The sequence below is a fragment of the Capronia epimyces genome (assembly GCF_000585565.1).
Source record: "Capronia epimyces CBS 606.96 chromosome Unknown aczIQ-supercont1.2, whole genome shotgun sequence".
NCBI lineage: Eukaryota > Fungi > Ascomycota > Eurotiomycetes > Chaetothyriales > Herpotrichiellaceae > Capronia > Capronia epimyces.
In genome coordinates this window covers 445371-458767 of record NW_006912905.1, presented here as the reverse complement: position 1 = coordinate 458767, position 13397 = coordinate 445371, and the positions used below count along the sequence as shown (strand labels likewise).

The 13397-nt window shown below is 53.5% G+C and overlaps 4 protein-coding genes across 4 annotated transcripts; all 4 read left to right on the top strand.

Moving 5' to 3' along the window:
- Positions 1 to 2027: 2027 nt before the first annotated feature.
- A1O3_01989 (uncharacterized protein) lies at positions 2028 to 3003 on the top strand (the record flags this gene model as incomplete). The annotated part of the gene is made up of 2 exons (XM_007732132.1): positions 2028 to 2549; positions 2611 to 3003. 2 exons carry the CDS (start codon positions 2028 to 2030, stop codon positions 3001 to 3003), a joined length of 915 nt encoding a protein of 304 aa, XP_007730322.1.
- Positions 3004 to 3899: 896 nt separating this feature from the next.
- Positions 3900 to 5930, top strand: A1O3_01988 (uncharacterized protein; the record flags this gene model as incomplete). The annotated part of the gene is made up of 1 exon (XM_007732131.1): positions 3900 to 5930. The coding sequence occupies one exon, from the start codon at positions 3900 to 3902 to the stop codon at positions 5928 to 5930; it is 2031 nt and encodes a 676-aa protein (XP_007730321.1).
- Positions 5931 to 7540: 1610 nt separating this feature from the next.
- A1O3_01987 (uncharacterized protein) lies at positions 7541 to 8763 on the top strand (the record flags this gene model as incomplete). Its single annotated transcript, XM_007732130.1, has 2 exons — positions 7541 to 8294; positions 8351 to 8763. 2 exons carry the CDS (start codon positions 7541 to 7543, stop codon positions 8761 to 8763), a joined length of 1167 nt encoding a protein of 388 aa, XP_007730320.1.
- Positions 8764 to 9668: 905 nt separating this feature from the next.
- On the top strand, positions 9669 to 12581 carry A1O3_01986 (uncharacterized protein; the record flags this gene model as incomplete). The annotated part of the gene is made up of 1 exon (XM_007732129.1): positions 9669 to 12581. One exon carries the CDS (start codon positions 9669 to 9671, stop codon positions 12579 to 12581), a length of 2913 nt encoding a protein of 970 aa, XP_007730319.1.
- Between the last annotated feature and the right edge of the window lie 816 nt (positions 12582 to 13397).

Sequence of the window (13397 nt, the reverse complement as noted above, 5' to 3'; positions counted from 1 at the left end):
TGTCTTAGTAATCCGGACTGCACTGGTCTCGAAGATGTCAGCAGGTTTTGATAAAAAGAGATAGTTGATTTCAAAAGACGTTCTATTTGCCCGCGCCATGGTTCCGCGTTTAAGACTTCTTTTCATCTTCGGCTCTTCGCTGGCTGCCAGAGTCTACAGAGTATACACATCTGTGCGAGGAGCCTTGAGCACCGCCACCACTACGTATAGATCCACGGCCATTTCCGAATCGATTAAGTGATAGGGTTATCTGTGACAAAACACCAATGTGAGTTGGAACAGGGACGCGGGAGAAGAGACTTGTGGTATCGTCACGGACCGAACCATAGTAAGCCGCAGTCCTGCCTAGGTACCGTAGGTTAGGTAGGTACTACTACTAGAGCCGCAGGCAGTCGAGGTGCAGCTGCATCCTGACCTATTATTGCAGTGACTCTTGCGCCCAGCTTCCCAGACTACTCTACCAGTATCCGTACAGGGTCTCAGGAGTCCTCCGTACCTATGGATTCGGTACTTCCCAGAGTCAGCGTCGTCTACAAGGGTAGCCCTACAAGCCACCGACGCCTGATTCCTTGGCCGTTGTTTCCATGACCAACCCCTCGCTCGTATTCAAGAGCCCATGCCTCGCCGAGCCACGAGATGATGTCGTGAAAAATTAAGGCGCACCAGGTAGGGCGCAATCAAGGCAGCTTCAACTATGGTTCAACCGGGGCGTCGAAAGATGCTGACCGATCACTTCAGCCTCCCTCTCTATTTCCTTATCTTCCACCTGGCTGTTCTGTTTTCGGCTGTCCTTTAAAAACGCAGGCAGTGCCCCGATCATCCAACGGGTCGACCAGACAAACGCTCTTGCTGCAGTCTCCCCCTTTCATAAAAAGTACGTCGTTCACGTGCGAGGAATCTACCAAAAGAAGGCACCAAACGTCTCGCACGTCATTGACAACATCGACTGTCCTCAACAGCTCAGCAGGATACACGCCATCCTAACCACTCCACTATCCAAGCCCATTTTCTCGCCCAAAAATGTGCTTCGGCGGTGGCAGCAGTGACGATGCTGTGGTCATCCGACGACGTGCACGACCACGCTACAGTCGAGATTATGTGTCCCGGCCTGAGGTAGCCACGTATAGACGAAGTGAGACGGCCGGTCGACGGTCTGCCTCTGGGCATCGGCCAAACTACAATCATGGCAGCTTCGAGAACCATCATCAGTCGCGCGACAACTACTATCCCGATCCACGACGCAGTGGGAGCGGAACCAAGATCGTCACATATGAGAAAAGAAGCAGCAGGCAATACCTGTCCTAATGGGGGATGGAGGTATCAAGAGAATGCTGTTCGGTTACAGAGTTGGAGAACCATGCCTACATACGGCTCATGGATGGAGGGTGGCTGCGACATACAGAGTGGTACAGAATACGGAGTTCAGAGTACAGCACCTAACCTTAAGGCCTGGAGCAAGAATATCAAGGGCGACCACTAATGACATCATCACATGAAGGTCTGGACTGGTACGGAGCTGCTAGGTACGAAGTTATATGCGAATTAGGTGCAAGGATCCTGTCGGATCTGGTAGCGTTCTGTTTAATGGCTCAGGCTCCAACTTGGAATTGATTATATTGTAATGCATGACATTATGCATAACTGATCCTGTCCTGATCTGGCCGGCTTAACTACTGGAAGCACTGGTATAGGACGGTTGCACATCCATTATTGTTATCGAAGGAGAATGGTTCCGGTGAGGAAGGGTGTAGGACAATAATGTCACCACCGGCAGCACACCACCACATCACCACCCAGCCCCTCCAAAACACTCCCACATACGTCATGTCTGTGCATTGATTGCCATCTTTCGTGGCGCCCGCATCCGCATCCGCATCGCATTCAGCCGACTGCCTGCTCTTTGTCTTCTTTCTCATTCGCAATCACCGTGAAAAGTTGAAGTTGACTCTATCTTCACTCTCTATACTGCCTACACTCATCAGCCCTTGCCACTCTCCAAGTACACCTACGCCAAGCCACCAGCCGCCATGAATCGCGCCCTGTCCATCCGCTCCCGTAAGAAGGATGACCATACCAAAGAGGCCTCCAAGCACACCTTCTCTATTTCCACTCTTCGCGGCATTCAGCAAGCTGAACTCTCCAAAAAGCTGTTCAAGCTGATCAAGACCGAGAACCATGCTATTGGAGCGTATGAAAACGCCGGCCGCGAGCGTCTCTCCATTGCGTCCCAGCTGTCCGATTGGGGAGAATCCACCGGCGACGAAGCCGTGTCCGACCTGTCGGACAAGATTGGCGTGATTCTCTCCGAGATAGGAGAACAGGAGGATCTTTACGCACAAAACCTTGAGGACTATCGGGCCATCTTGAAGCAGATTAGAAACATTGAGTCCAGCGTACAGCCAAGCAGAGATCAGAAAGCCAAGATTAGCGATGAAATCCAGAAGCTCAAGTACAAGGAGCCATCCAGCCCGAAAATCGTCACGCTCGAGCAAGAACTCGTGCGAGCTGAGGCCCAAAATCTGGTCGCAGAAGCGCAGCTGACCAACATTGTATGAACAGACCCACACCCTGAAAAGCAAAGAATTTAGCTGACTAGTGATTGTGAAATAGACTCGTCAGAAGCTCAAGGAGGCATTTGACGTGCACTTTGCGGCGACGATCGAGCGCGCCGAGAAACAACTCATCCTGTCTAGGCATGGCCGCCGCCTTCTGAACTTGCTCGATGACACCCCTGTGGTCCCGGGAGACGTGCGACAGCCTTTCGAGCAGGCCAGCGAGGCAAGACAAATTCTCGCTGACGCAGAGGATGAGCTGCTTTCATGGCAGCCCAATGTTGAGCCCATCCAATCGAACGCTGGAGGCCTCGGCTCCAACCTGGTGCCCTCGAATGAAGCGGGTGCCCGTACCCACTCAGAGGTGACTGAGCCAGTAGCGGCCCCTCCTCCGACCGAGAAGCCGGCAGCTGAGGCTCAGGGAACACACCTGGAGGCGGTGACCGCTTAGAAGGTGGAGGCATGGAACGCTGAGCAACGGTGGGAACGGGAGAGGGAAAGGACTAGAGACAGAGAAAGAGAAGGGCTCAAGAAATGAGAGTTCTCACCAGGATAGGAGTCCTGCGCTTGTATCGGTCGCGGGTCGCAATCATGATGTTTGGTATTCTTGTTTCGCGCTGCTCCAATTGCTCATTCTCCGTGGGTGTACCGGGGACTTAAGGGGGGTGGGTGTCAATGGCCACGGGGGTGACGAGGAGCAGAAGTTGTTTCTTGTCTGTAGCAATCCAGGATCCCATACATGTAATTGTTCGAGTTGAGATGCTTGGTATACTCCGTACTCTGGGATCTTATGTTCCCCCACAGGACATGCCTCGCTTTAATAGCACGGTATGACGAATCATTGGCCATCCCCAACAGGTTCGAGGCGCCGATACTAGATGATGCTGGATGGCGTATGATTGGCGGTGAAGCTCCTTCGGCTCGTAAGCGACGTTGCTGGGGGGTTAAGCGCGGGTCGGTTCGATCTGGCGAGGTTGTCGGCAGTCATGGTGTCGTAGGATTTCCAACGCACAAAAGTCGTGGTTGGAGGACTCAGGATGGGAACATGTACTCCGGATGGAGCTCTTATCCGTTGCTTCGCCACTCTCTGGGATGGATGATGCTTACACAAGGGTTGTCTATCAACCAGGGGTTGGTTTCCTCATTCCCTGACCGCCATCTGATGCTTGGTTCGTGAACCTTTCCTCTTCCATCATCTCAGACACGAGCTGTCTCGCATGGTCTAGACAGAAAGATAAATCTCGCCTTTCTTTTCTCCTGCGAGTCTCTCTCCATCTCCCGAGCCATGACTTTCTGATCTGTTTTCTTTCTCCCTCTTACCGTCGAAAACATAAAGGCACCGACAGGATGCCGTCCTCCTTGGTCATTGCAGTCGTTGCCCTCGTGGTCTACTGTGTTGTCAATACCTATGTTTCCTTCCGGCAAAACCTGGATCGCGCCAAACGCTCTGGTATCCCCTATGTCACGGTCCCAGTCTACTACCTCAATCGACTGTGGCTCCTCACGCATACGCTCTGGCTACCTCTGCTAGCAAAGTTGCCATGCAGTTGGACCCGCTGGGTGGACTTCTGCATCCCAGACTTCACTCATCGATGCAGTATTGAGGTTTTTCGGCGCGTCGGAGCCGACACCTTCCTCGTCGTTTCGCCGGGGGGGATCATGATGCACACGGCTGACCCGGCCGTCATTTCTCAGATCACGACCCGCAGGAACGACTTCCCCAAGCCGACGGACATTTATCGCTCGCTCGATATCTATGGGAAAAATGTGGTTTCGACCGAAGGAGCCATGTGGCGCCAACATCGTAAAGCCACCAGTCCCCCCTTTACGGAGAAGAACAATCACCTTGTTTGGGCTGAGAGTATTGACCAGGCTTCTGCCATGCTTGCTTCGTGGCTTGGTCCCGCTGGGAAGGGCGACAAGACCGTCGACCGAGTCATGGATGACACGATGCGGCTCAGCTTGTATGTCATTAGCCGAGCAGGTTTCGGAAGGAAGCTCGAGTGGCCGTCGACCGATGCAAAGGCTGACGTCGATTCCGACTACATTGATCATTCCAAGATCAAGAATCAGGGGATCGATCGAGACGCTGGGCACTCGATGAGCTATACATATGCGATCCACTGCTTGCTAGATAACATCCTTCTTCAATTCCTCCTACCTCGGTGGCTTATGGACAATCTCCCTTCGAAGACGGTGCGGAAGGCGAACGAGGCCTATTTGGAGTGGGGAAACTATATGAAAGAAGCTGTTGCGTCCAAAAAGGAGAGTCTAGAGGCCGGGGCCGAAGACCAAGATCAACTTGATCTGTTGGGTCAGTTGGTCAAAGGTCAAGTAGCCTCCAAGAAGAGTAAGGACGTCACTCTTACCGACCCCGAGATCCTCGGAAATATGTTTGTCCTCATCCTTGCTGGCCACGAGACGGCCGCCAACTCTATACATTTCTCTATGGTTTATCTCGCACTCTACCCCCAGAGCCAGAGAGCCCTGCAGAAAGACCTCGACCGCATCTTCCAGGGAAGGCCTCCATCGGACTGGGACTATGACCGTGACCTACCCGCTCTCTTCGGTGGTATGGTCGGTGCTGTTTTAGCAGAAGAGCTGCGGCTCGTCCCGCCAGTAATCGGAATACCCAAGTCGACTTGGGGAGTACCTGATCAACAAATCATGATCGAGGGAAAGTCGTGTACCGTACCTAGTGGCACCTATATCAGCCTGTGTTCGTCTGATGTCCAGCGGAATCCCAGATACTGGCCAACTGGCAAACCGACATTGCCCGGCGGTAAGCCCGTTCACCCTGTCTCGAACGTGGACAATGATCTCGAAGAGTTCCGACCCGAACGTTGGTTGCTAGACGACGAGGGCGAGGTACAAATCTCAGCAGCGGGTATGAATAAAGAGATGCCGACCGAAACAGTGACAAGTGATGGCCTTGCCATCAACGAGGCTGCCGATACCTCGGACCGAATGTACCGCCCTCCGAAAGGTGCGTATGTGCCTTTCAGCGATGGATACCGAGCTTGCCTGGGGCGACGATTCGCTCAGGTTGAAGTCCTGGCGACACTGGCCGTCATCCTCCAAAATTATTCAGTCGAACTCGCCGTCGACCAGTGGGCGACCGATGAGCAAGTCATCGCAATGGACGAGGACGGCCGCGTGGAAGTGTGGCAGAAAGCCGCCGAGCATGCCAGGGACTTGATGCTCAACGGCCTCAGCGTGATCATTTCGCTGCAGATGAGAAGGGGCCATGTCAGCATGCGATTCGTGCCCAGAGGTCAAGAGAAGTTCCCGGACGATGGGGATGAGAAATGGAAAAAGAAGCATCCAGATCTGTGTAGGGGAATGGAGCCGACTCCTAACTGGAGGTTTTGGGGTTGAAAAAGCGCATTGCTCGGAAGGCTGTCTTTCGACGTCCGACACAGGGGGCTGTTGTTGGATGTGATGCGTGTATGCAGCGTTCTGAAACTGTATAATTCTTGGAGAGGCGAGAGGATGGGCCATCCTGAGGTTTAATTGATACATGAATAGGAGGAAATCTGCCGCTGGTATGCCCGCCCTTTTCCACCTCTCTCCTCTCTCCTCTCTAATATCGCATCCATGATTCGGTAAGCTCAAGCTCTGCCCCAGCTCTAGTATGAGACCACTACACATGACGGTAGTATTCGGCAGTCGCAGTAGCTTACCGGCCGGTGCCTGTGCCTGCCTAAGCGGCTTCGCTGGCTTGACGTGAGTCGCTGGGATTGTGGATATTGACGCACGCTACGATTCCTCTTTCGCCTTGTCCCTATTTCCCAGCTTCTATGGTGCCGGATATCTGCATCCCCCGTATTTTGCTTTCCTCTGCTGGTTCGGTGGGAGCGGTGGCACGGTTGGAATCGCACGGGATTTGTCTTCCTGATCTGGGTCAGCAACGAACGAGCCGCAAATGAGATGAGATGGGAACGAGCAGCGGCTGCGCCATTTCGCACATGCGTCTGTCCACGGTCCACGGTCAGATTGTACGTAGTTTGCTGGAGCTGGCATCGCCTTCGCTGGCAAGCGTCCAAGCGTCGGCGGCAACCTAGACCTGCAGTCCACTGGCGATCGACGGGTCAGACGTTGTTGGGCAGAAAACACCTGGACTTCCGTTGCAGATTCGCCGAGATAAAAACGCAGGGGAGCTGCTCCGAGTCTGACGGGGCCGTCTCTGCTTCTTTGCTGCCCTCTAAGCTGAGACGTCTTGCCAGTTTTCCTCCTTCAGCCTGTCGTTGCCCCTATAAACTGGGTCGTATCACACGCTCGCCTCGCCGTTGCATGCACTGGTCCTTTTCTGCATGCTCGATTTGCGCGGTTTGCTTCCATGTTTGTGCCCCTCCCCTCTCGCACCTGTCACCTCCCCCCGGACACCAGCACCAACACAACACCAACCCCCAACCCTCAAAGCCTCCTTAGCCTGACCATTCCTGCTTGCAGCAAGGGGTGGCCTCCCGAGCCATCGTGTGTTCACAGCAACCCTCCGGCCTGTCTTGCTTCTAATAGCCTTTTGTTGTCTTTCGTTCAGTTCGGACGCCCGGTCTGTTCCCAGATGATGGAGGCGATATCTACATCCTCTCCTGGGTCCATCGTTGCCAGGTACTCCGCTATTTGCAAACTGTTCTTCTGATCAGGCCCCCTCCGAGGGCCTATGACTGGCCCTGAGCCTCGAGCCACCTCCCCATCCCTGCATGTTCGTCTCCGTGCGTGATCAGGGACGCCGGCGTCGCAGCCAGACCTACGGGGTTAGCAAGGCTGCTCGCTCGTCCAAGTTATCCCTCCTATCTGCAATTACGACTGGATCCCATGGGTCGAACGGTAGTGCTTCTACCATCACTCAGGAATCCTACACCAGGTCCTCGTCCAGTTCGGGCAAAAGACGAAAGACGTCGAAACCGAAACGACCCCGAGAAAGCCGAGAGGGGAGAGTGGCGCGGGAGAAAAGCAGTCTAGAGAGGGCGCAGAAAGAGAAGAGCATGTCCAAAGACTCGCTCGACGTCTTCGCGTTCCTTGTGCCGGAGGATGATCAAGATCCCACCCATCAGCGCCCCCAAGAAGCTGCGCACCTCAGGCAGGAATCGCCGCCTCGACACGAAGAATCTGATACTGAGAGTATTGTGAGAAGTATGCATTCCGACTCGGGCATCTCCATGGGAGACACTAATGTCTATCCCCATGGCAGCGAGCCTGCCCATGGACACCATTTACCGCCATTATCTGAGGAGACACAGGAGGCAGATGACACCCAGGCACAATTGGAATGCGAACCTCCTGGCTCTCAGCCCCCTCGATGGAAATGGCCGGATATACCGCCAGCTACTCACGAGCCCCAAATCCGTGACACTAACCCTAGGACTCCAAGTCCAGAGCAGCGCCGCATACGCTTTGCATGCCCTCCAAGCGAGTTTGACAAAGGATCGCGAACCCCGAGGAAGCTCCTGTCCGGCTATGATCTCGTTGCCGATCAGTTGTCCCGAGGAGAACTTCCGCCGGTGTTTCGCCGGTTCAGCAAAGTTCACTTTCGAGTGTTACTGCAAATCCAAGATGAAATCGTGGAAATGGAAGAAGAGCTCACGGCTCTGGATTTGGCTGACACTGAGAGCCGCCTCAACATCGACGGCAGCACTTCGCCAGCCTCGCGACGGATCAACTGGCAATGGAACCTGTCCGATCTGCATGCACGTCGGCTGCAGGTCTTGGGCAGATTGTATATCAAGCTTGAGCAATACTGTAGGTGTCTGTTGGACGGAGTTGTCGCCATTCTGGCATGGACTGATGGGTGACAGACCAAGCACTCGTATCGGGACAGAAGGTACAGAGACTGACGTCCCAAGCACTACCGGCGGACATTGAGAGGTTTCGAACATGGCTGCAAGAGCACAACCCTCTGTCGATGCCCGAGTCGAAATTCTTGGAAGAGGACGACGACGTGATCTCATTGGAAGTGCCGTTTGCACCTCCACAGAAGACAGAGGCCGCACCGGATGTGATTCCTCTCTGCATTGTGACGATGGCGCTGTTCCCCCTGCTGTGCTTCAAATTCCTTACCGGCGTCCTAAACAGATTGATCCTTCTAACTGCATTGTTGGCTGCAGGGCTGAGCAGCCTGGAAAAGCTGGACAGAGCAAAAGTCGAGCAACATCAGCAGTGGCTCATTGCATGTTTTGGAGTTTCCTTGGTGGCTGCTCTATTTTTTTAGATGGCATACAAATCACGATGCTCATCCTTTCAACCAGAAGGTACAGCTGGACGGAGGGATGCGCCTGTAAATTGTATCAACAGCCCGGTCGGTTGGAAGGGGATATTCTTCTATAGTTTCACGCAGCCGAGGGTTTACCTAGCTTTACCTAATATACTCAGTACATGGGCAGGGTTGGAGCTGGTCCGTCGTTGAGATATGAGGCAGAGCTGTGCCTGGTCATGCGAGATCGTTGTCCCCTCTGGGGGGAGTGCTATGGCAAGAAATAAGGCTCTGTTTGGGCAGAGAGAAGATATAGTACGAGGCCGAGTAGCCTTAGGGAGCCTTAGGCTTAGACCTCCTAAGCTGCCTAAGCCTCTGGAGCCTAAGCCGTTGCCAATGGTCGGTCCCCTTAGCCTACTAAGCATCCAGTCACCTACCCGCCAGACCCTGGGAGCCTTAGAGCCTCGTGGGGGAGTGTGCAGTACAGCTACTTACGCATAGTGGATGAATGCTGTGGGGGACAATGCGGGCAGTCAATTCCCATCCCGTCGACCATGCTTCATTGTTTGTATCCCTCTTCCAACCATCCACACATCAACGTGGGAGGACCGGTTCAGATCAATACCGTCTTTTCCACTCCTTTAAACGATATCCTTTGGCTCCTTGTGACTCCTACTAGTCGGTCAATGTCTGCACACCATCTTTTCTAAAACCAAGCCGCGTCTCTGCCTGCGCGTGAGACTCGGTCATGTGCCTGCGCAAGAGCGTTCGCACTTGCAGAGGTTAGCACAAATGCGCCAACATGGCCCTGATCTGAACTCATATACCTGTGTCGCTGTTTGATCTTTCTCTAAAATCACCCACTACGGCCCTCTTGACTGTTGAGGACCCTCCCCTTACTACCTCCCTGGCATCGTCCATCCATGGCATCCAACTTCTTCTCTCGGTTCACAGGGTCCGACAACCCCTCGGCCTCCATCTATGAAACCATCCGACAACACGACAATGATTCGGAGGGCTCCGATGTTGAGGAGAGGGCCGGGCTCATCGCCGAAGCCCAAGTTACCGGACAAGCCTACCACGATCTTGACTCAACCGACGGTGACATGAATTCGCCGCCAGATCCTCCTTATCACCTCGACGGCTCCACCGCAGGCAACAACAAAGGTCAGGCTTCGCGAAAAGACAAGAGTAGGGCTCAACCTAGGCCGAGATGGAATCAGGGGCCTCACAAATTGCTGGATGTGGAAGAGGCGGATGACGAGGTTCCAGCATCTCTGCTGATCGACCACGACGCGGGCGGCCGTGAGCATGGCTCTATATCACTCCCTCCGCCTCCGAGTCGTATGCCTGATGGCCTTACCCGGCGAGGAGATACGATCCGTCTTCCATCTCCTGGTCAGGCTTTGTATTCGCAGACTCGCCGAACGTCGACTCCCAGCGATCCAAGACGTCCCCGGACTGAGCCAGTACCCGCCACCATTTGGGGGAATCTCGCCAGTGCGGATCCCAAGGAAAAGGCCATGTTCCGATGGGTCAATGTCACCAATCTCGACAACTTTCTTCTGGAAGCTTACACGTACTACGTCTACCACGGCTTCTGGTCCATCCTTCTCATGCGTTTTCTGAATCTGGTCACTGTTGCCTTTGTGGTTGGCTTCTCCCTATTCCTTACTCAGTGTATCGACTATCGAGAGATTCGAGGAAGCACCAAGATGTCGGAGATCCGTGTCCCTCAATGTGGCAAAAATATGGGCTTCATCCCGAATGCTTTGCTTTGGCTTACCACGTTCATTTGGATATGGAAATCTGCCTTGTACATTATTGACATTCCTCGCTTGAGGCACATGCATGACTTCTACCATTATCTTCTCGACACACCCGAACAGGAAATCCAGTCTATATCATGGCAGGAGATTGTCAGTCGACTCATGGCTCTCCGAGATTCCAACCCGACCATCACCTCCACCTCCAAAAAGCCGGGTGTGTACATCAGGTCGCAGGATAAACAACGGATGGACGCCCACGATATTGCCAATAGACTGATGCGAAGGCAAAACTACATGATTGCCATGATTAACAAGGACCTTCTTGACTTGACCCTTCCCATCCCATTTCTTCGCAACCGCAAGCTTTTCACCCGCACCCTTGAATGGAACATTGACGTGTGCATCATGGACTTTGTCTTCAACCGCAAAGGACAGGTTCGAACGTTGTTCTTGAAGGATACCTACCGAAAGGACTTGTCGGATGCCCTCCGAAATCGATTCATTCTGGCCGGCATTGCAAGTCTTATTTTCGCACCTTTCCTTGCAATCTTCTTCATTCTCAAACACTTCTTCGAAAACTTCAACGAATATCAGAAGAATCCAGCCCAGATCGGGTCGAGAGAATACAGTCGCTTTGCGCAGTGGAAGTTTCGGGAATTCAACGAACTCTATCACTTGTTCCAGCGGCGTGTCAACATGTCATATCCATTTGCGACGAGATACATCAACCAATTCCCCAAGGACAAAACCATCCAAGCGGCCCAATTTGTCAGCCTGGTCTCGGGAGCGGTGGTTTCGGTCCTCGGTCTGGCAACAATACTGGATCAGGAGAATTTTCTGAACTTTGAAGTGACCCCTGGTCGGACGACCATCTTTTATCTGGGAATCTTTGGATCGATCTGGGCTGTGGCTCGCGGTCTCCTACCCGATGATAACATGGTGTATGACACCTCCCTTGCGATCCAAGAGGTGATACAGTTCACCCATTACGAGCCACAGCACTGGGCAGGCCGGCTTCATACCATCGAGGTCAAGCAAGAATTCTCACAGTTATATCAGATGAAACTTGTCATTTTCATGGAGGAGGTGTTGAGTATGATCTTCACCCCTTTTGTCCTCTGGTTCAGCCTTCCGAAGTGCAGTGATCGGATCATTGATTTCTTCCGGGAGTTCACCGTCCATGTTGATGGGATAGGATACGTCTGTTCGTTTGCCGAGTTCAACTTTATGAAGCAGCCGAACAGACCGGCAGTCGATGAGGCCACCAATCAAGGTGCCGGAATCAGAATACCGGGGGGCATGGCGAATGTCAACACCAACACAAACCCACGGGATGAGTACTTTGCGTCGAAAGACAACAAGTTGGAAAACAGCTATTGGGGCTTTATGAATGACTACGCGCGTAACCCCAAGACAGACATCCGCTTTCCTTACAATCCCCCCCGACGACGATTCAATATGCCTCCTCCTGTACCTGGCTTCCCTTCGCCGTTGTTCCCAAGTTCAGATCAAGGTCGGGCATTTGGAGGCGGGATCTACGCACAACATCAAGGTGTTGCAGGCACGGGGGTGCCAGGATCGCCTTACCGTGGCGCCCAGCCTTATGGTCATGGATTGGGGCATCCGCCGTCTCAGCCTCTGGGCTCACCTCTTCAATCGCTCTTACTTGATCCGCATCATCAACCTTCTGCCAGCGGATTGGCATCATCGCCACAAATTCTGCGGCCGCGCGGGGTCCACATCAGTAAAGCTCGGCGCGAAATCCCTGATGACCTAGCAGAAGAGGATTCGCCGGAAGCCAGTGCGCAGCATGGGCCGCGGACAAATGGTGCCGCCAGAGAAGCTGGGCATCTCCCTGGAGGGGCATTACAGGACGGTGAGCTTGGGTCATGGAAATATGAGATCGAGTCCTCATCCGGAGATGCGACCGAAGATGAAGACAACGACAATAATGCCAAAGCCATCACTGCTTTGGGGGCTCTAGGGCCATTGGGATTGATCAGACAGTTCCAACAGGCTCAGACACAAGAAGGAGGCAGGAACCGAGTAGGCGGAGCGGCAATGTGAGCTGAGCTTGATGAAGTGGAAGGTGCAAGACCCAGTGACCCCGATTTTGAAGCTTCAGGGCCCTGCTACTGTAAGATAATTGCATCGCAATGCATTGAACGGAGTAAAGGGTTGGCCTAAGGCTAAGTGGTTGTGTATCAGGCTTTGCATAGAAAACGAAACATACGTCTTGGTGCACATCGGGCACATTGGTACACCGAAGGCCAACTGACAGAGCGTTGATTTGGCAGGATGCATCAAGCAGGCTCCGAAGACCTGTTTCTGACCAACGTTGTGTTAATCCGCTCTTATTCCCCAAGCCGGCAGGTATGTAGTAGCATGAGTCGGCATCATGATGGCGCCTAAGAAAATAAGGTACAGCACAGTGTTGTGGTCCTGGTGGGCGAGAGAAGACATAGAAGGGTCAGGATGGGAGTCTGCCACTCTATCATGTCAGTCGCGTCCAAAGGTACAATACTGCCATCTCGCGTGATAAGGTGCCCTGTACCACAGTCGCAAGCCTGGACCGGGATTGGGTCTCACAGGGCATGTCATATCATGACCGGACCGGGGAGGGCAGAGGAGTGTCAAGCTCATTCAGGCCAGGCTGTGTCGAGCTCGGGAGTTGCCTGCCGTGGTCTGATACCCATTAGGACGCGGTGAGGCGTTGTCCCCGGAAAGCATGAGTGAGACGTCCACATATAAGTGCGGACACAAAGCGGGGCCAGCAGGGTTAAGGGAGGCAAAGGAATATACCGGGCCCTTCGAGGGTGAAGAACTCCGGTAAGCACTCAAGCACCCCCGTTCATCCTGAAGTCAGCCAAGGAGAGTACTGTA